Source organism: Fragaria vesca, linkage group LG5 (assembly GCF_000184155.1).
Source record: "Fragaria vesca subsp. vesca linkage group LG5, FraVesHawaii_1.0, whole genome shotgun sequence".
NCBI lineage: Eukaryota > Viridiplantae > Streptophyta > Magnoliopsida > Rosales > Rosaceae > Fragaria > Fragaria vesca.
This window is the reverse complement of record NC_020495.1, coordinates 16,848,063-16,868,718: the sequence shown is the minus strand read 5'-3', so window position 1 is coordinate 16,868,718 and position 20,656 is coordinate 16,848,063. Positions and strand designations below refer to the sequence as shown.

The 20,656-nt window shown below is 37.8% G+C and overlaps 3 protein-coding genes across 7 annotated transcripts; 2 read left to right on the top strand and 1 right to left on the bottom strand.

The window, feature by feature from the left end:
* The first annotated feature begins 2,718 nt into the window (after positions 1-2,718).
* On the top strand, positions 2,719-5,866 carry LOC101296571 (glutamate--tRNA ligase, cytoplasmic-like). Its single transcript, XM_004299926.1, has 5 exons — positions 2,719-2,900; positions 2,971-3,212; positions 3,320-4,410; positions 4,680-5,144; positions 5,283-5,866. The coding sequence occupies exons 1-5, from the start codon at positions 2,761-2,763 to the stop codon at positions 5,499-5,501; spliced, it is 2,157 nt and encodes a 718-aa protein (XP_004299974.1). The 5' UTR covers positions 2,719-2,760; the 3' UTR covers positions 5,502-5,866.
* A 6,152-nt stretch (positions 5,867-12,018) lies between these two features.
* LOC101295530 (separin-like) lies at positions 12,019-13,702 on the top strand. Its single transcript, XM_004301483.1, has 4 exons — positions 12,019-12,165; positions 12,648-12,890; positions 13,105-13,192; positions 13,293-13,702. Exons 1-4 carry the CDS (start codon positions 12,019-12,021, stop codon positions 13,700-13,702), a joined length of 888 nt encoding a protein of 295 aa, XP_004301531.1.
* Positions 13,703-15,360: 1,658 nt separating this feature from the next.
* On the bottom strand, positions 15,361-19,527 carry LOC101295524. 5 transcript variants are annotated; one of them, XM_004299923.1, is made up of 4 exons: positions 19,345-19,527; positions 18,803-18,863; positions 17,354-17,558; positions 15,361-16,740 (listed from the first exon to the last, which is right to left on the bottom strand). In XM_004299923.1, exon 4 carries the CDS (start codon positions 16,725-16,727, stop codon positions 15,663-15,665), a length of 1,065 nt encoding a protein of 354 aa, XP_004299971.1. In that variant the 5' UTR covers positions 16,728-16,740; positions 17,354-17,558; positions 18,803-18,863; positions 19,345-19,527; the 3' UTR covers positions 15,361-15,662. The 5 variants fall into 5 exon arrangements, with proteins under 5 accessions (XP_004299971.1, XP_004299972.1, XP_004299970.1 ...); XM_004299924.1 differs by having other exon boundaries at positions 19,184-19,515; XM_004299922.1 differs by lacking the exon at positions 17,354-17,558 and having other exon boundaries at positions 19,373-19,521.
* Between the last annotated feature and the right edge of the window lie 1,129 nt (positions 19,528-20,656).

Genomic DNA, 20,656 nt, shown 5'->3' with positions numbered 1-20,656 from the left:
AACAAAATAATTCGTCGCCAACCTAGAGCAGATGAATCATACAAGGTGGTTAGATCGGGACCGAGCCCATTTAATTCTACCCATAAAGACCGAGCCCATTTAGTTCTACCCATAAAGACAGCTAGTTATTAGAACAACTAATAATAGGAAAAAAAAAATAGAATTTGAAAAAACAAAAGATAAACCATCTTGGACCCAGATTGTAAACCCAGGCCCAAGACACATTAGGCTCAGAGCAAACCCATAGCTGAAACAAAGCCAATCCAGCCCACCCCTTGACTTCAGCCTAAGCCTGCAGTTGCACAAACACCCACCCTACCACCACCAAGCCGGCAAAACCATCGCGCCGTAGCCACTGCCGCTAACAGATCCCAACAGCCGTCTGACCTCCATCTCCGACCCCACGTCGTTGCAATAGTCTCACCAGCACAATCCCAAACCACGAAAGCCCACGAATGACGCCTCCATCGCCCTCTACCACCCGCACCAAAACCAGACCTCGATCTGTCTTCAAAGAGATTTCGGCAAGATCCGAGAGGATCCACCCACAAACTCCATCCGAGAGCATTACGCACTAACTCCAGTTAACTATGATGTTTTCGTCCTTGATAACAAATGAGACATTATGAATTTGGGAGCTAAAATGTTTTTATGAAACCGACGGAAAACATGTATATATATAGAGCCTAAACCATTTATTGTGGGTTTATTTTGCTTTTATTAAAAAATTTAAACATTCGGACCATCTCCAGCAGTACAGTTAAACTTATTACTAAATTTATCAACATTTAGATTTACAACAGCAATTTTTGAACTTTTGCTCCAGCAGTATTGTTAAATTGTATACATTAGTTAAGTTTTAGTTAATTGTCTCCTAAAGATTGATAAATTTATCAATTTTCTCTATCAATTTCTAAATTTATCAACTTCTTAAGTATACTACTAGAGCAAAGATTCATTTAAAAATTGATAAATCTTTAATTTTTTTAATTTATCAATGCTGCTGGAGATGCTACTAAAGCACTAGCAATCAAGTAGGAAGTCAAATGATGCAACTGTAGTTCATTTTTACTTACACGGTAAGGGCAAGAGAATGAAGTGAAACAACACTAGAAGGTAGCCTCACCAGAGTTTTCAGGGTTACTGCAATCGATTGCGAAGAAGGAAATTTGGAGATTATTCTTCAGTTATATATACTTTGCAAAAGACAGAGCATGATAGTTTAACTTTAAAGTGAAACATGAAAAAAACATATAGGATATAATTAAATAGGAGTTTAGCAAGAAGCTGTGCTACGACTTGTTTTAGTATGGATAGCGGTTAGGGTAGAAGATACCGATGAGTGTAAATTTCATATACGGTTGTACTTATATATAGTCCTAAAGTTTGATTTTTTATCGTTATGATATGAATCTTACATATATGTAAAAATAAAAGAAAGTTGTAAACTTATGAAATAAATTCCGGGAAAACAAATTACTTTGCTTGAAATTGGCAAATTAATTCAATAGTAATATTGCTTACATTTGAAACGCCAGGACAACCCATATTGAAAATCTAATAGTCTTCTTTAGCAAGGTAGAAAGATGTGGACATTTTATCTTGAACATTATACACACCAACATGAAACCTTTTATTTCCCAATCATGAATCCCAAATTCATCAACTTTACGCCTTAAGTTATGAAATCATGGTTGAAATATATGCAATTTGGCTGACATCCTGGAAAATGTGAAGCAACTACAAATGCCGAAGAGTTATCCCCCAAAAAGATAACAACATCGGCTAAGGTGTTTTTTTTTTCTTTTTGCTCGTTAACTTATCAAATTTCTCATGCCGCAACTCTAATTCATATACTTTGAAATTTCAAGTTACACGTTCAAATACTTCGAAACCTGCATGTCTGTGAATAGTGTGCCTTTGAGCCATCAAAGTTGAATCCACGAGATACTCCACGCTGCTTATTTGTTGAGGTTCTTGTAGAACTTTTGGTGCCACTAGTATTAGGTTAGAGCAAAAATTCTCTCTCAGTTTCTTTTTTGTTTTAGAGTTGTTCCCGGCGACAATATCAAAAGACAAAAGGTTGTTACTATAACTAAGATTTTCGAAAATGATAGCACGTTTCTTGAACTATAGCAACATCTTCATAGTGACGCCACTTTTTATCAATGTAAGTCCAATTTATGTCGTAACCGAGTCTGAAAACAGCCAAAAATCTTTTGCTACCGTATAGAACAACAACAATGCAATCATTTGCGTTTAATATTGGATCAGCTGCAATTGTAGCCCTGTATACATAATGCTTAAAATCGTCCCCTCTTCATTGCACAACGGAGGAAAGTTAATGATCGAATTTTCTTTCTTTCTCGTGCCTTTAACCCTAAAGAAAGGCATTGGAATCATTGGATAGTCTCGTCCGAGATGAAAATTCAGTTTATAATCAAATAATAAAAAGACGCAGCCCACGTTTTAACTTTTAACAAACCTAGCTAGAAACGTGGTAACACTAAGCGCCGAACGAGTCAAACAAGCAATTTAGCGTTCCCTAAACAATAGGGATCATTATCTAGAGCAGTAAAAAAAAATTATCTAGAGCAGTAAAAGCGTAAAAATGAAGAAAAGAGCGAGGAAGCGTTGGGTTGGGTTGGGGATGAAACGACGCAGTATCGTAGACCGGGTATAAGTAGGCTCTTCCCTTCGCTCTTGTTTCCTGTTAGCATTATCACTGATCACTGGGAAGAAGAAGTCATTGGATTTCCGATGAAGCTGAAGTCGCTCTCTTTCCCGGTGGAAAACCCTCCGCTTTCAGTAATCGCGGCAGCCAAGCTCGCTGGGGTTTCGGTCCCCGCCGACGCCTCTCTCGCTCCCGGCTCTCCTCCCGTTCTTCACTTCTCCGATGGGTAACTCCTCTCTTACTATGCTTTCGTTTCGTTTCTTATCTTCAATGTTCTCATTTGCTTCGATTCTTAGGCGAAAACTGCGCGGCGTTTCGCCGCTTCTTTGTTATTTCGGTCGTATCTCCGATCTCTGCGGCGGCGATGCGTTTCAAGATGCTCAGATTTTTGAGTGGCTTGAGTACGCTCCGGTGCTCTCAGTTGGCTCTGCTTTTGAGAATGCCTGCAAGCATTTGGATGAGTATTTGGGAAGCCGAACCTTCTTGGTTGATCATTCGTTTTCGGTTGCCGATATTGCTATCTGGTCTGGCCTTGCAGGTTTGTAGCTCACCTAGTATTGTTAGGTCATAGTTGTAAGGTACATTTTTGATTGGAAATGCTAGGGATATTTGGATGGTTAAATAATTAAACTCTATGCTTGGCAGGAGCTGGGCTTAGATGGGAGAGTTTGAGGAAGTCGAAGAAGTATCAGAATTTAAGTAGGTGGTATGGTTCGATATTGGAGCAGCATGGTGATGCATTGAACCAAGTAACATCTGCGTATGTTGGAAAGAAAGGCGCGGTGAAATTGAAAGAGAACTCAGCCAGTCAGCAATCGAATGGCGTGAATGGAGACGTGGCGAAAGCGCGAGGAACATCCGAGGTGGATCTTCCCGAGGCTGAGGTTGGAAAGGTGAAGTTGAGGTTTGCGCCGGAGCCCAGTGGTTATCTTCACATTGGGCACACCAAGGCAGCTTTGATGAATAAGTATTTTGCTCAGCGGTATCAAGGTCAGGTGATTCTGCGGTTTGATGATACAAATCCTGCTAAAGAAAGCAATGAGTTTGTGGATAATATTCTCAAGGACATTGAAACTTTGGGCATCGAGTATGAGATGGTTACCTATACTTCAGATTACTTCCCCGAGTTAATGAAAATGGCCGAGAAGCTGATTATCCAAGGTAAAGCATATGTTGATGATACACCAAGAGAGTTGATGCAAAAAGAACGAATGGATGGGATTGAGTCAAAGTGTAGAAACCACAGCAAAGAGGAAAATTTGAAATTGTGGGAGCAGATGATCGCAGGTACAGAGAGGGGTCTGCAGTGTTGTGTTAGGGGGAAGCTAGATATGCAGGACCCTAATAAGTCACTCAGAGATCCAGTTTATTATCGTTGCAATCCAATGCCACATCATAGGATTGGGTCCAAGTACAAGGTCTACCCAACTTATGATTTCGCTTGTCCATTTGTTGATTCCATTGAAGGTATAACTCATGCACTTCGTTCTAGTGAGTATCATGACCGCAACGCCCAGTACTATTGGATTCAAGGGGATATGGAACTGAGAAGAGTGCATCTATATGAGTTCAGTAGGTTGAACATGGTCTATACACTCCTCAGCAAGCGCAAGCTTTTGTGGTTTGTTCAAAATGGGAAGGTCAATGGATGGGATGATCCTCGATTTCCCACTGTTCAGGGAATTGTGCGTAGAGGTCTCAAAGTCGAAGCATTGTTACAGTTCATTCTTGAGATGGTAAGTCACTAATATGTCATACCATAATTAACAACAGTAAAATGTTTATCTTAGTATCTTACAAAAACTGAACTGCTAAACGCCAATTGTACGGATTACCTATTGGAGAGCATTAATTGGTCATGAAATATAGTACCTGTCTAATGCTTCTTATGTCCTCTGTTTCATAGTTGTACTAGTTTATTTTACAGTATGGAGACTTTTTAATATATCTAAACTTTGAAAGTTGAACTGAAAACTGATTTTTTATTTTGTATTTTATGAATTAGGGGGCTTCGAAGAATCTGAATCTTATGGAATGGGACAAACTGTGGACAATTAACAAGAAGATTATCGATCCTGTATGCCCAAGACATACTGCTGTCATTGAAGAGGGACGAGTGTTGTTGACACTCATTAATGGGCCCGAGAAGCCATTTGTCCGCATAATACCTAGGCATAAGAAGTGCGAAAGTGCTGGAGAGAAGGCAACAACATTCACAAGGAGCATATGGATAGATCGAGCTGATGCAGAGTTGATTTCAGTTGACGAGGAAGTGACGCTCATGGATTGGGGGAATGCCATTGTTAAGAAGATTGAGAAAGACAAAGATGGAAATCTTGCGCTCACAGGGGTTTTGCATCTTGAAGGATCTGTGAAAACGACCAAATTGAAGCTTACCTGGCTGCCTGAAATAGATGAACTGGTTAAACTCTCATTGATGGAGTTTGATTATCTGATAACAAAGAAGAAGGTATGTGCCATTCAATAATTTTGAAGCTTTCTATGCCTTACAAAAATGGTTAATCAGTGGATTTAGTTATTGTACGTGCGATGGTTTATTGCTAGCTTCATGTGTAATTGAGTTGGTTGTTTTAATTTGTAATTGCAGCTTGAGGAAGGCGAGGATTTCCTCGATGCGGTTAACCCATGTACCGAAAAGGAGACAGCAGCCCTTGGGGATGCCAATATGCGAAATCTGAAGTGTGGAGATGTATTGCAACTTGAGAGGAAAGGATACTTCAGATGTGATGTTCCCTACGTCAGGCCTTCAAAGCCTATTGTTCTCTTTGCAATCCCTGACGGCAGGCAGCAGACTGGGTTAAAGTGAAAAACTTCATCAAGAATTTCGCCTTCAGTTAGTGATTTAATACTTGTTATTTCAAATTGAATGGTAGAACTTTTAACTAGTTATTTGACCAATCCTAAAAGTACCTTTCAGTTGTAGTCTCATATCAGAATATTGGCAATGTTTTGATGGAATAAGATTCCTTTCACTTATTTTGTGCTGAATCTTTGGTTGTAAATGACCATCAACCAAGTGATTTCCTGTTATATCAACATTTCTTGTTGGAAATTACAACCTGGTTAATTATTCATAAAAAAAAAGTTACAACCTGGTCTGATCTATCCATATTAGATATTATTAGTTTCCATTTTCATATAACACTATCTGTCTGTTTGTCATTCTTTCATGCTATTTATATTATTTCTATACTAACAAGTAGAGGAATTTATAATGTGTTATAGAACACTAGGATAGCAAATATATTCTATGGTTGATAAAAAACTGTATCTGTTTACACCTCGGTGGAGGTGAGTTTTTGCTGGATGAGTTGGGTGATCTGGGTCACCTGGATTTCAGATGAATTTCCTTATTCCTCAATTTACCTCTCTAGTAGTACTAACTGGAACAGAAACCAAATGAACCAAAATATTGATGAATTCTGCCTCCTATGGGTTTGGCTGGTCGAAATTTGGGTTTTGCTGTCCAGTAGTAGATATCTTACTAAAATAAGATGTTTTTCACAAGCTGAGATTCGAACAAAGAAACCTCTTATTACCTCTTATTAACCGGAGAATCTTACTTAATTCATTTTAAATTTTAAATTTTAAATAATTTCTTTTCCTAGCGAAATTTTTTCAATTTTGTTGGTTTGAAATAAGCGCTTCTCTATTCGCGCCTTTAAGACCTAAAACCTTTAGATATTTCAAATGCCCATTCACTCTCTCTCCTCACCGCCATGGCCTCCGCCGCGGAGACCTCCGAAACTCTCCTCTCCAAGCTCGAATCCGCCGATTCTGCCGGGACTCACAGCCTCATCTCCGACTACCTAAATCCATTCGCCGACCTTCACAACAAAAAGAAGAAGAAGACCTCCGCCGACCTCCAAACCCTACAACGCTCTCTCGCCAAAAAATTCACCCCCTTCCTCAACCTCGCCTTAGCCATCCTCCCCAAACGCCTCGCCGATCCTTCAAACCTCGATGCCGATTTTGCCCCCGAATTGTTCGACATTTACCGCCTCTGCCTCGACTCCATGGACGCCGTGTCATCGCAATTCTCCGGCAAGCCATACAAGCTCCACATCCAGAGGATCCGGTTGGTTTGCGCCTTCGAGAAGTGGGGCCGCCACTGGGACGCCGAGTCCGAGGCGCTTAGGGTTTTGAAGAGCTTCAAGGCGATTCAATTAGGAAAGGAGCCGGTGGATTTGGACCGTCGATTTGTGCCAGGTGTCGAGCAGGGCGGCGCTGATATCGGAGAAGTGGTGTATATTCTAGCGAGGTGTGCTTCTGCGATTCGAAGCAAGGAAGAGGAGGTGTATGAGCGGCTGCTTTGTATGGTTGAGGAGTTGGCTCCTTGGTTTAGGTCAGTCAATGTGACATTTCTATTTTCAATTCTTCTGTGTTTGGTTGCTGTGGAATTGAGAAACTAGAATTCTTAGGTTTGAAATTGCGAGTGCATTGCCGAAATGATAAACCGTGAGCTTTGTTCTGGACCATTAAAGATAGATACTTTGCTGAGATAATGTTAGTAGTTTTCTCATTTGTTTATCTGATATCAACTTATTGTAGGGTGTTAGATGAAACTTCAAGTGACAAAGTGCACAGGCAGCTTGCCATTTATCTCCATGTACTCTTTTTTTAGTTGAGGAGCTTTCATCTTTTGGATAAAATCTCGTATGCAAGTTCTGCTGCATAACAGCGAGTGAGTATGCAAAGTCGCCCATCAAGGATCATATGTTCCAGGTTACGAAAGTTTTGTTTTTAGTTATTTATGTACTGGGAAATTCAATGTGCTTATCTAATCAGCATTTTTTATGCAGTGGGGACGTCGAATATGTTCAGCTTTATTTTCATTACAAGAGACTAGTTCGTCACTGACCAGTAACACATTGTTATGCTTGTTGGACTCCCTTGTTGATGAATGCAAGGTAATCGTAGCTGTGTTTATTGTTGATTGACTACTGAGAAATGTGGTCCGTCTAATGTGTATATTCTTCAATTATCAGTCCCATCTCAATGTTTAGTATCAAAATTAAGGCTTCAAGGACGAGCCACTAAGTAGTACAGATTTAACTTCTCTTTCAACGAAATGGCAGAGTCTCAAAAACATGATAATTGTGCAATATCCGGACTTATGGATATATTTTTAAGAATGAAAACCAAAAACCCTTATGCCATAATTCAGTTGATCCAAATTCTTTTGCAAATGAAATTAAAATTTTATTATAATGCAAATGTCTTTGCTAATTGAGTTATTCTTAACCTAGCAGCAAATGTTTTTTCTTTTGTCTAAAGAGTTCAATGATATAATTTCTTTTGAATTGGATCCTAAAACCTACCTCCTAGGATCTCCAAGGAATGCCCCTGTCTTTTAGGTTTCCGAGGGACAATAGTTTTCTTGTTGTTGAGAAATTTATCGGCGTCTTTCGCTTTTGTTTGCTAAATTCTTTTTAGTATACATGCATATATTTTTTTTATTGTCTCTGAACCTATTGACTGTATCTAGTATCTTTTCTTACCATCTCGTTATAAGATCAAGTAAAGCAAATTGATATTTTAGTACCATCTCATTAACAAACTAGTGCCAGGTCTTCATTTTGTTTCTATTTTTGTTTGTTTTGGCATCATATGAGGGCTAGGGTTTCTAATCTATGTTAGTGATACAACTAGTGGAAGATTAGCTGGACATAGCTGTAGTATAAAGTTAAGTTATTTTGATTTTTACAAGGATGTCAAGAGGTGTTTAATCTACAGTTTTTAAATGATTTCTCGTTGATGCTCCAATATCACCTGCTTTCTCTTAGGATGCAGTATGGCAAAATGATTTCCCTATTTACTTCGCAATATCTTATAAGTCTTTACCTGTTCTTTTTTACTTTTGTCAGTGACAAACTAAATTCTTTTCTTTTACATGATCATAAATAAAGTATTATATCAAAACTATCTGTAAAATTTATCCATTGAACAGTCCCAATAATGTAAAATCCTCTAACAGCATGTATATTAATTCTAGTTTCTTTAAAGTATCTTTGACATTCTTAATGTGTTCTAACATAATTTTATATTGTAGTTCTATATTGTATTGTAGTTCACATGCAATAAATATGTTAATCCATAGAATTGAATGAAATTTTGAACTTGGTATGTCATCTTTTGACCCTTTGCATCTTGACCAAAGGTCTTCCTTTTTTTTTTTTTGACCAAAGGTCTTGAAGAGCCTACAAACCATAGCTAGATTCCATTTATATATTTTACATTTATTTTTATGAGATTTTGTCTTTTTCTGCCGGGAGTTACTATTGCTAAAAATAGTTATTTGGTCGTACTGTATTTTTCTTTTTACTTTTTGCACCAGTACTGATGTATAGGTTTTACTGTTGTAGTACTTCCACTTGTCTCTTTTACTGAATTACTATTGATGGAGATCCTTTCAAACTTTATCTGATAATGAATCTTGGTTTGAACTTCATATCGAGATCTATTTGCTTTCTTTGGTACTGTGGTATGCTTATACTTGTGAGTTTATTGTGTGAACATCATTAGTTACCGGTTTATAACTAAAATCCGTCTATCCCAGAATCTGTCTAACTTCTTTAAAATTAATTTGGCAGGCTGAGGTTGAATTTCCAGGAAAAGAGTTTGCTGAACTTATTGCTTATTGTGCCGATAATTGTCGTACTACAAGTACAAATCTTTCTGGTACTTTGAGATCGCATTTAAAAAAGTTAATAACTCACTTTGATCAGGTATCTTATTTATGTTGTTTTCTGCTATCAAATTTGATCTCTGTTCGTCTATTTTCCTTTGTTGTGTGGTAATTAGAAAATAATTTGCTTTGCAGGTTCAACCTTTGAATTTGATTCTAAGCCTTTATGCTACTGGTTTGCACTACGTTGATTGTAGTTTAAAGTCAAAGGATGATGATCTTACATCTTCTGGGGGTGCAATGAGAATGTTTCTTGATGATAGGGGTATAACGACTGATTTGTCCAATTGTCTCGATTCGTTAGAAAGTTATTTCCAAATTGGTACAAATGATATTTCCAAAAGGGGGTTTTCCTTGAGTCACGTGCAGAAGAATTTAAAGGATTATCTTCTGCCTTATTATAATGCATTGGAGTTCTTATGCCTTCCACTTATTGACATAGTTTATTCGGGAAAGAAGCAGATCATTGCTGATAATGGAGCTGCCTTTGTTTCTAATGGAATGCGGGTTTAATTTCATATTTATTATTTCCCATATTATTTTATCGTTCCGGGAGAAATGTTTTAAATTTTATTTTTCATTGTATAACTGGGAGTTTGCTATTTACATGTTAGATTCATCTTTTCCCTTCCTTTTTTTTTTTGTTGCTTAACTGTTACATACAATGAATAACTACTCCTGAGAGCGATTTTCAAAAGTTGGGGCCTAGTAATTTCAGACATATTTGTTGGCTTTATTCTTTTCAAAAACTTATGAAATTTTCATTGTATTACTGGGAATTAGTTATTTGCATGTTAGATGTATTTGTTGGCTTTATTCTTTTCGTATTTTTTTTGTCCTGCTTAGCCTTTAAGAAGGTGAGTTGTTTGAAATTTTTAATTCGTGAACTTTGTGTGCATTTATCATGATTTGTTGTCTGATTGTATCATGATGCTTTAATATCACAGTTTTAGTTTGTAATGATGTTACACTAACATATGCTCTTCTCCGGGTACAGAATTACATGTGATATAGATATAGATGGATTTAGGCTGAACATCATCCTTTGTGCTTCTGTGGCTGCTTGTATAGTTTTACCAGAATGAAGCTCAACACGCAGGTTCTCATTCTTATAATGTAATATGATACTGATAAAATTATTTTCTCTCAACAGTAGTATATTTAGTTTACTGAGTAACTCTTGTACAACATCATATTATTCATTTAATTAGATTATTATCTTGTGTTCTTTATTACAGAGGAGTGCACAAGTACTAAACCATGTCATTACCAGTGAATGGATTCAACTTGATGGTCTAAAGCATATCTATGCCTCTCTCCACAGTACCGGGACATGTTTGTACAAAAACAAGGAGCTGACTGAGGTAGTGTTTTACAGAATGATGTTTTAGTAACAGGGATTCTGTTTAGTCTAAGATAAGTTGATCTTTACTATCTGATACTTGTATTCATTGATATTCTTAGGTATACAAGTGCTTTTATGTCTTCAATGAATTGGTTCATAGCGAGCTAGTTCTTGCGGTTCCATAATTTTTATCACATTTAGTTTACTTATTTTTACCAGTTACGAAAATCAAGTTTAGATGTAGTTCTCTAGGCAGAGTTTGATGTTCCATATATTTGATGCTTCTGGTCTATCACTGGTTATAGTGTGTTTGGTAATTTTAGTTAGATTATAAAAGATGGAGAGAAAATAGAGGATTCGTTTATTTTCCTTTAATTTTGTTTGGATAGGTAGTAAAGAAACTGCTAAGCTCTTGATTAATTTTAGGAATATTCTCAATATACAAAAAGGTTTTTAAACTATGTCATCTTCAATTATCATTTCTCTCTATCTCCGTACTGTCTTCTGATTACATTGATTTAGTTGAAGTAATGGATGGACATTAGTGCACAGAGGGTGTTTTACATGCACAATGCTGATGCACAATACTGGTGTTGTAAGCATGGCCTAGTTGTATAACTCTGTTGCGAAGATAAATTGTATAGAATTGAATGAACTGAATCAATACCTCCAGGGGATTATGATGTCTACAACAAAATCTGCATGTTTATGCTAATTGTTATGTATCACACGCCTCTTGCCTCCATTCTCCATCTAAAAAATGTGTATCTTGAGGGAGATGATGTAATGTATTAGCACTTTTAAAAAACAAAAACATCTACCCACACTTTATGAGTCTCAAAATCCAACTTCTGACATGGGATAAGGTTTACATAATGCGCCATGCTAAGTTTGAACCCCTTGAGAGCAAGTGCATCTGTATTTTCACTGGGTTTAATTGGGTGACTTCCGTTATGCCACTCGTTATTTTTTAAATTAGTTATAATTCATTTTTATGTAAAACTACATCATTTGACGCCCCTGAGGTATGTATTCATGCACCAGGAACTTGGAAGATTCATGGTTTGGTACTTGGAAACTTTTGCTACTAGGTGAATGGTCAGACCGCAAGAAGTTGGACTTGGTACATAAGAAGCTAGTGAGCAGTTTGAAATCCAAATGCAAAATGGAGATAGATGAGGTCTTTTGAAAGTCATCCATGACTTTAAAGGAGGTCCACTTCTTACACAGCTTTGTTGTAAGAAAGGTTCCTACATTAGTCAAGTTGGATATTTAGAGGAAGAAAAGTGTATGGCATCATGTAATGATTCTAATGGTGGTGATAACTTGTCTGAGTGGGCCTACAAACTAGTATCAGAAGCAGTGAATGAGCTTAGAGGGTTACATTCATCTGTTAATATAAAGCCAACAATATTAGTTCTGGACTACGAGGTGCAGGTATGTGCTCCATTTCCTACATTTTCTCTTCTTATATTAGAGATTAGTTTTCCTAAAATTTTAGCCAAGTCCTTTTCTTGTTTGAATGGTATGATGGGAAAGAGAATGAAGTACTACTATGAGTTAATTTCTAAACTAGTCCTCATACTACCTTTCAAAAATCATAAGCTAGATGACTTATGCATGCATGGAAGTAGAGTTGGTATTTCAACTCATGAGAGTGCTCTACAATTGTTGACATGTATACATGCATTAGGCTAGGCTTTTGTGTTCCTCTTTGCTAGCAAGGGAGTATACAAAGTGCGGCTTACATATTTGGACATTTACTTGTTACTTCGCCTTTATCTAATCATAGTTGTTACACCTCATTCACATATAATTTGATTGATAACTTTTTGCAAAATGAATTTAAGTCTACTCTCATTGATTCTCTTTATTGTAAATTCGTTTTAACAAGCTGATCAGCTGAATGGTTACTGCAGATGCTTCCTTGGGAGAAGTTACCAATCCTTAGAAACCAGGAGGTGTATCGCATGCCCTCTGTTGCGAGCATTTTGGCAACAGCCAATAGAAACTACCAGAATCAAGATCAACTTCAGAGTATACCGACCCCCTTATTTCCTTGGATTGATCCCTTGGATGCCTTTTATCTTCTGAATCCCAGTGGTGATCTAAATTATACGCAAAATGAATTTGAGACATGGTTCAGAGATCAAAACTTGGAGGTTAGCTCTTTGTATACAAGAAAGATTATACCCTGTACAAACATGCAGATTTTCAATCATGAATAGAAGTTCTGTTGTGGGGATCAGTGTCCTACCCCTTCTTGCACACATCATTGCATTTCGCACCAATTTATGTTTTGAATTAGAGTATTTGAGATTCAATCAGACAGAGATATGTCCCATAGAGTAATGTTTCACTTGAATTACTGTACAGGGGAAGGCTGGATGTGCACCTCCTGCTGAAGAATTGGCAGTAGCGTTGAAAAGCCATGATCTATTTATGTATTTTGGCCATGGATGTGGTATGTTTTGGTTGTACATATTGCTTGGCAATATGATTTTGCATAACAGGTTTCCCAATCATCTGTTCTGAACTTTATTTGTGTACGTGCTGTTGTACAGGGACACAATATATTCCTAGACGTGAGATTCAGAAACTGGAACGCTGTGCCGCAACTCTCCTGATGGGATGTAGTAGTGGTTCTCTGAAACTGAATGGATGTTATGTTCCACAAGGTACTCCATTATCCTATTTGCTGGCCGGTTCTCCTGTCAATGTCGCCAATTTGTGGGATGTGACGGACAGGGATATTGACCGATTTGCAAAGTCCATGCTTGATTCTTGGTTGAAAGCAAGGTCTAGTCCCTGTGTTGGTTGTGCCCAATGCAACAAAAACCTGTCTTGTGAGCATAGGCCGACGGTTGGATCATTCATGAGTGAAGCACGTAAAACTTGCCAGTTACCTTTCCTGATTGGAGCAGCCCCTGTATGCTATGGTGTCCCAACTGGCATATGGAAAAAAGAGTTATAGTATCCTCCTTGGTGAGAAATGCAAATGTATATGAAAGATGTTAATTGTATAGCTTTTCCTCCAAATTTTGTTAATATCTTAGCGAATGAGTATGTTCTAATCAAAGAAGGGCAAATCCGAAGTAGCACTAACAGATATATGCAGATGCAATCCTTATGTTTGTCTTCCCCTACGCTTCTCAATCTTTCCAATGTCAATAGCTGGTCATGTTTTGTTTTTGCGAAGTACATATTTTGGCTTAACGAGTTGCTTCTAATACTGACCTTACCCTTGGAAATCAAAGTTCTCCACCTTTCTCCCCTCATGGTCTAACCGTTTACCAACATTTATTGAAGCCACTTCTTTTGCTTTTCCTGCTCATCGTGCTTTTTCCTTGAGTGTTTCTAGATGTACCCAGCAAATTGCTAATTATACCCAGCATTTATATTTTTTTCATATTTTTTCCAGTTTAACCCCTATATCTATCTACACCCAGCACTTCATCTAAAAAGTGAAACCCTTCACGGCAACACCTCTTTATCAAATCTGGGTTCGTCTCATAAGTGTTCCTATCATGATTGTTTCACCTTGACTTGATTTGTAATCATGATATCAACTAAATAGCTTTTCACATGAATTAGCATCATATTCTTATATGATATGGCAACTTTGATTTGAAAGCAACGGTTTTCACATGTAAAGCTCTAATTCTCAGTGTTTCTACTTCACCTTCTTCCTCTCACTATGGACATTGCTATTTCTTTCTCACTCCTCTCCTCCACTCTTTCCCAGCAAAAAATCTTTTTGCACTCATCATTCGTGCTACTACTTCACCGGGACTAACCAAACCATATCTTTTCCAATCAATTCGTAACTTGAATATAATAGCTTACTCAAACTATGAAACTATGGATGACGACTATGATTGGGATTAGTTTTGATAATTGTATTTATAATTATCAATATTCAAATGCCCTCTCTCTTGATACTCTTGTGTGGGAGAAGTTTTGTTTTCCGATACTGTTCTGGAAAGAAGTTTGCTGGGTCTGTGAATTGAGCCACAATTTTTGTTGGGTTTCTTCCAGGGTAACTGTGGAATATTTAACATAATTTACTAGAGTTGAGTCCATTAAGTAGTTTGCTGGGTACATTTAGCAACATCCTTTTCCTTTTGCCACTTAGTGTATGGGGAAATTGATGAACACTAGGATTGGTGTTACTAATTGAAGGCATGAGGTGTTTCTTGGGAGGTGGAGATGGCCGCTAATAGTGGTTAAGCTAATGATTCTGTCTCTCCCCTATAATGGATTAGCAGAGGTGTTTACGAGAGAGGACGTCCAAAAACTCTGGCTTGATGGTGAGACAGACAGAAATGTAAACATGGCTCGGGTAGTGTTTTTGGCAGAGGATTTTCTAGCTGCTACCGAGACTATTGACGTGATGAGATTTCAAACTTTGGTCACCTATCAAGTGCGACCCTATTTGTTATGGGCAGGGATATCCAAGAGTTTGTGTCACCATATCTTATCCCCAAGGCTTTGGAAATGGCAAAGACGTCAGGTAGAGCAACTGCTCTGAATGGTATCAATGGATCCGGAATCAGAGAAAGAGAAAAATAATAATGGAAGTCTTGATTGGTAATAACAAAGGAATAGAAAATCTTGAATATAATCACAAAATACAAATGTAAGCTTTTAATCCAGTGCCAAATACATACAGAAGAAGTTATATGCATAGGTTAAGGGGCAGATTATGGGTAACTAAGGAAAAGTTACATTTGAAAATATATTACACAACACAGGGAAAAGGAACACCATTATCTCCATTTTCCGTTTTCCCTTGCTATTCAAATGAGAATTAAATCAATGCAAATGCGAGAAAGTAAAATCATACCTTCTTTTTTTATTTTGCTTTGTGCAGTCCCTCCTAAAATTTGTGTGCCTACGCAATTTTCCTAATTCCCCTCTTAACCATTTTCAGTCTATTGTTCCTCACTACTTGCTTCTCTATGTCTACGTCTCCTCCCAGAGCGTCCCAACAAGACCCTGCCACGACGCCGGAGCCGGCTCACCAATGACATGCCGCCATCATCATCATCGTTACTCTCATTGTCGTCATCTTGATCAGAGGAATCCAAACCACCAATAGGAGTCGTGTGCCGGATGCCAACACTACCATCTGATGCCTGGTGGAATGCCCTCTCATGCTGCCTCATCCGTCTGGAGGATCCAAATGCATGCCATAGAAGAACTACATCCAAACCCAGCCCGAACGCTGCATTCCTTCCTGCAGCATCTCCTGCGTCAAACCCACCATCCTCTTCGTCCGAATCAAATCCATAACTATTTCCTTCTATTACATAGTCTCCGAAAAACATTGCCCCTGGCATGGACGACTGTATTGTGCTGATCACATCATCCTGTTCTCGCTCACGTTCAAGGCTTCTCCATTTCTGTTCTACTATAGGATCCACTTCACGTGGCCGAGCTGAAGGGTGCTCTGCCTTAACATGCTTCCTAAGCTCCTTGTAGTTTCCAACAAATGAGCAGTTTTCTTGCATGCAGCTTCTCTGTTTAGCATCTAGATATTCTCGTGCTGGTTCAAGAACAGTCCAGCCTTTCACCTGGCCCCTACAGAGGGGACATGCAAGCTCTGTAGCTTCACACTTATCAACTGGCAATCCAGAATCTGGTACCACAATTGGATTAGTGGCAGAGCCATGCAATGACTGTCCATGATCAGATGACACTATTTTTGTGTAAGCTTTCTTGTACTGGTCAAGACAGTTGGAATGTCGAAAACTAGTTCCACACATGTAAGGACGACAACCTTTGTCATGGGAGGAACATAGGAGAAGAACGGCATTGTGAGGGTACTCCATGCACACTGAACATGTTGCATCCTCCCAGTCTTTTTTCTCCAAATTTTTGGAGCATTTCTTAGGGCACAGATCCTCAAAGATATCTTGATTAGACCGCAATGGGTATGGAGCTGACCTGTATTGCCGGGAAGCAAACCTGCGTCGTCCCCTGCTACCTTTTGCCATTTTCCGGGTATACCTGAAAACCATATTGCACATATACAAATACATGAACCTTTAAAATTTTGAGCTATACGTATTTATTGAAGAATGTCATAAACATACACATGCACACATATGCCAATCTGGTCACAAATTAATGAGAGCAAATAAGAAATCAGAACCTCAGGTCAGAAAACAAATCATATGCAGTTTTAATCATCAATAAGTCCAGGAACAAAACTTACAATGGATGCAAATCACAAAACATAAATTTGCTGAGAAACTTTAAAACTCAACTTTTGCTGACAAACTTTATTGTCTAGATAGTTATTTAGAAAAAAGATTTCCCCATAAGCAGTCCTTCAGCAAAATGCCAAGAAAGCATTAGACATCAAGTTAGAGGCACTTACAAACTTCACAAATCATACTATCAAACTCCTTTGGGAACTTTGCTCCATAATCTCCCATCCTAGAGATATTTGGATAATGTACTTAACTAAGTAACTAACTTTATCCATTCTCAATTAAAGAAGAAGCTCAGAATATTATACTATAAACAACCAAGGCTTGCTACATCAACAAAAAAACACAATAATATCGAGAGTAACTAAACACAAACTAATAAAAGAGAAGTGCTACTTAAGTCTTACCTGCCACAAACAGGGGACACATGCCTTCATATAGTTCAAGAGATGTGACAACTTAGGTCCATCTAGACCATCCAGAACAGTTGTTCCGATCATGTAATTAAACAGACGCATTCTTGCTTGAAAGATTTGAAATTACACTGGGTAAGGACAGTAGCCTCCTGACTTAGGTTGTTGTATACTAGGCTGCTTAATTAAATACAGAATTCTGCAATCCAGGAAAAGACGCATATCCAAAATTAACATTTCAAACAGACTTTTGGAGCCCGTAGATGTTGCAAAATATTAATATCAAAAGATAAAGGGTTCTACAAAGAAGAGCAAAAGGAGGGCAATGATGTGACTAATCCTGAACATTAACATTTAAATCATGGACGACCACTTCTATTCTGGCACCATTTCCTTCCCAAGTATTTCCCATGATTAATGTTTCAATAAAGGCCAGAGGATTTCAAGAGCCAAAATTTTTGCAGCATTCTAATCACAAAAGATTCAAAGTATTGCAGAAAGAGGAAGGTGATAAAAATTGCTGAAACTGTATGACTGTTCTAAACGTCATAAGACACTAAACTGCAGAGTTTGAAAGTATTTTGTAACAAGTATGACTAGCTACTGTTTTCAAACTTTTGATGGACTTACTGAAGAAGGTCCTATGTTTGCACCAAGGTTTTATGCAAACATTCGACACGGGGGTCAGACTTAAACGGTTATATAAGTATCATCACTGCCAGTGAGGACCAGCATAGTTAATTTAACTTGGTCAACAGATTAAATTTAAATGCTGGATTTAGACTTCACTTCCAATGCGGCATAAACTTCAATCCAAAAATCTTTTGTTCTGAGGAAAAACAGTTTTTCTCAAGATCACCCAAAGAGCGAAATCTCAGCACACAGCGTCTTTGAGCTATCGAAAGTAGGCATCATAATATATAACGTAAATCAGCCATCAACCCTTCTCCATTTGATACACCAAGGAACATCTAGTTTCCACCTCTGATGATACCATCTGATCTCACTTCCACACAATACCTAAACTCTCATGTTTAGGTTCTGTTTTTCTCCTGTGAAACCTTACAGTCTCAGTTGACTTCCCCACATATACATTCAACTCACCTAAATGACTCTAGAATATACAATCAGATTATAGAAAGTCCTTCAGAAATTCAAAGACTCACTGTCTGTGGTCTTGTACTGGAAGAACTGCAAAACTACAAAGCAATGTGCTATGCTATCATCACAAAGAAAACAAGTACGTCCTTCACAAATCAAATTGCAAACATGCATCGAAACAAGGTACTGAGTGCAATGCAAGATGATAACCCAACTACTTTCAGGAAAGAGAAAACAACCCTTACGACACAACTTTTCAAATCAGTAAAATTGTGAGGCAATTCAGCCCAGAAATGTGAGTTATAGTCAGGAAATTCAAAAAGTGAGAACGAAGAGCCTAACCTGGCTGCAGTAGGAGCAATTCTGGATCCGAGATAAGTTAGTTGCAGAGACAAAAGTGCATCTGAATGGAATCATAAGCCAAACAATACACCGGGTCAGAGATTTATACAGGATAACGTGTTTAGTTAATGAACCACGCAAGAAGACAGCTTGAGAGATTAATTAAACAAACAATAATGAGAACATGAAGTCACATGGCTCCTAGACATCTACCCATCTCAGAGAAGAGATCCACAATACTAATATTCAATTTCAGAATCCTACAAATCAAAAGTTAAAGTAAAAATGTAAAAAAGAAAAAAAGAATCATGCTTTCAACTTCTGGGCACCATTTGTTTAACCCCAAATCTTAAAATTTAACCCCAAAAGTGAAGGTCCTACCCCAATTCCGAACTTGGGTTTGCTCAGCAGCAAAAACCCAGCACCAAATTTTCCACCTTTACACCAATAAATTAAATTTCCGGAATTTGTGCTCGCAACCAATCACATAATGAAGAAAGAACAATGAACAAAGATGAAAACAAACCCAAACAGGATCGCACCAGAGATATAAGAAAAAAAGCTTGAAACCTGGAGACGCTGCGATTTGATGGAAGGGGATTAGGGTTTGGTGAGAGCGGGATGAATTGGGCGAAGGAATCGAAGCGAGGTAAAGGGCGGGAGAGAGGGAGAGAGAGGGATTGGGTGTATGGGAGTGTTTTAGATGGTTCGACTCATTTCTACGCAAACTAGCTTATTCTCTCTTCCTCTCTAAATTTGAGACTTTTTTTTTGAGAAGAAGAAAAGAAATGAGAAAGAGGCGACGCGAGGGATGGGAGCGTGGGGCAGACGCGGTGGGGTTAGTGGCTTAAGTGGCATCACGTTGTCACGTGCCGGTTATTGCAAAAGACGCACGTTGTGGCGTGGGCTTTGTAACTAATTTCACATGCCTAACTATCTATGAGCAGATCAGTCTATTCAACTTGAAGGTTAACAAATTTGAGATTATTATTCTTTTTCTTTAATAAATAGTTTAGGTCTTTTGAATTTAAGATTTTAACACAATTATTAAATAGGTTGGGTTTGGATTTGGGTTTGTATTTTGTGACATACGAAGTATCTCGATTTGACAGAAAATTCTTCAATGCGTTAAGGTGTAAGTGAACCGAGCATATTTTGATTCAGTCATTCACGTCACATTATCATGTATGTATTTTAATACTGTTAACAAAATTGAAGAAAAAAAAATAGTCTTAAGTGTTTCCAACACAGAAGGTGAGGACATGTGGTCGAATAAGAGGTACTCTTATTATGATCGTTTAATTTGATCGGATCAAAAATAAAAATGAAATGAAGGAATTCAGGGTCTCTAGTCTTCATTGGATCTTCGCATACGGCAATTCAGGACATCTCCAGCAATAGAGTTAAATTTATTGCTAAATTTGTCAACATTTAGATTTAAAATAACAATTTTTGAACTTTTGCTCCAGCAGTATTGCTAAATTATATACATTAGCTAAGTTTTAGTTAATTGTCTCCTAAAAATTGATAAATTTATCAATTTTCTCTATCAATTTCTAAATTTATCAACTTCTTAAGTATACTGCTTGAGCAAAAATTCATTTAAAAATTGATAAATCTCTAATTTTTTCAATTTATCAATGCTACTGGAGATGCTTAATTGTACAAGTGCAGCCTGGTGCGTAGAATCCACTCCGCGACTTGACACAATCGACCCATTGACAGCCCTAATGAGACATTTATATAATTATATAATGAATTTCGATATCCGACTGTATCTAGATTGTAGACGATAATTAATGACCACTACTAATATCCTCTTACTGCCTAATTTGGATTTACATAAAATTCAAT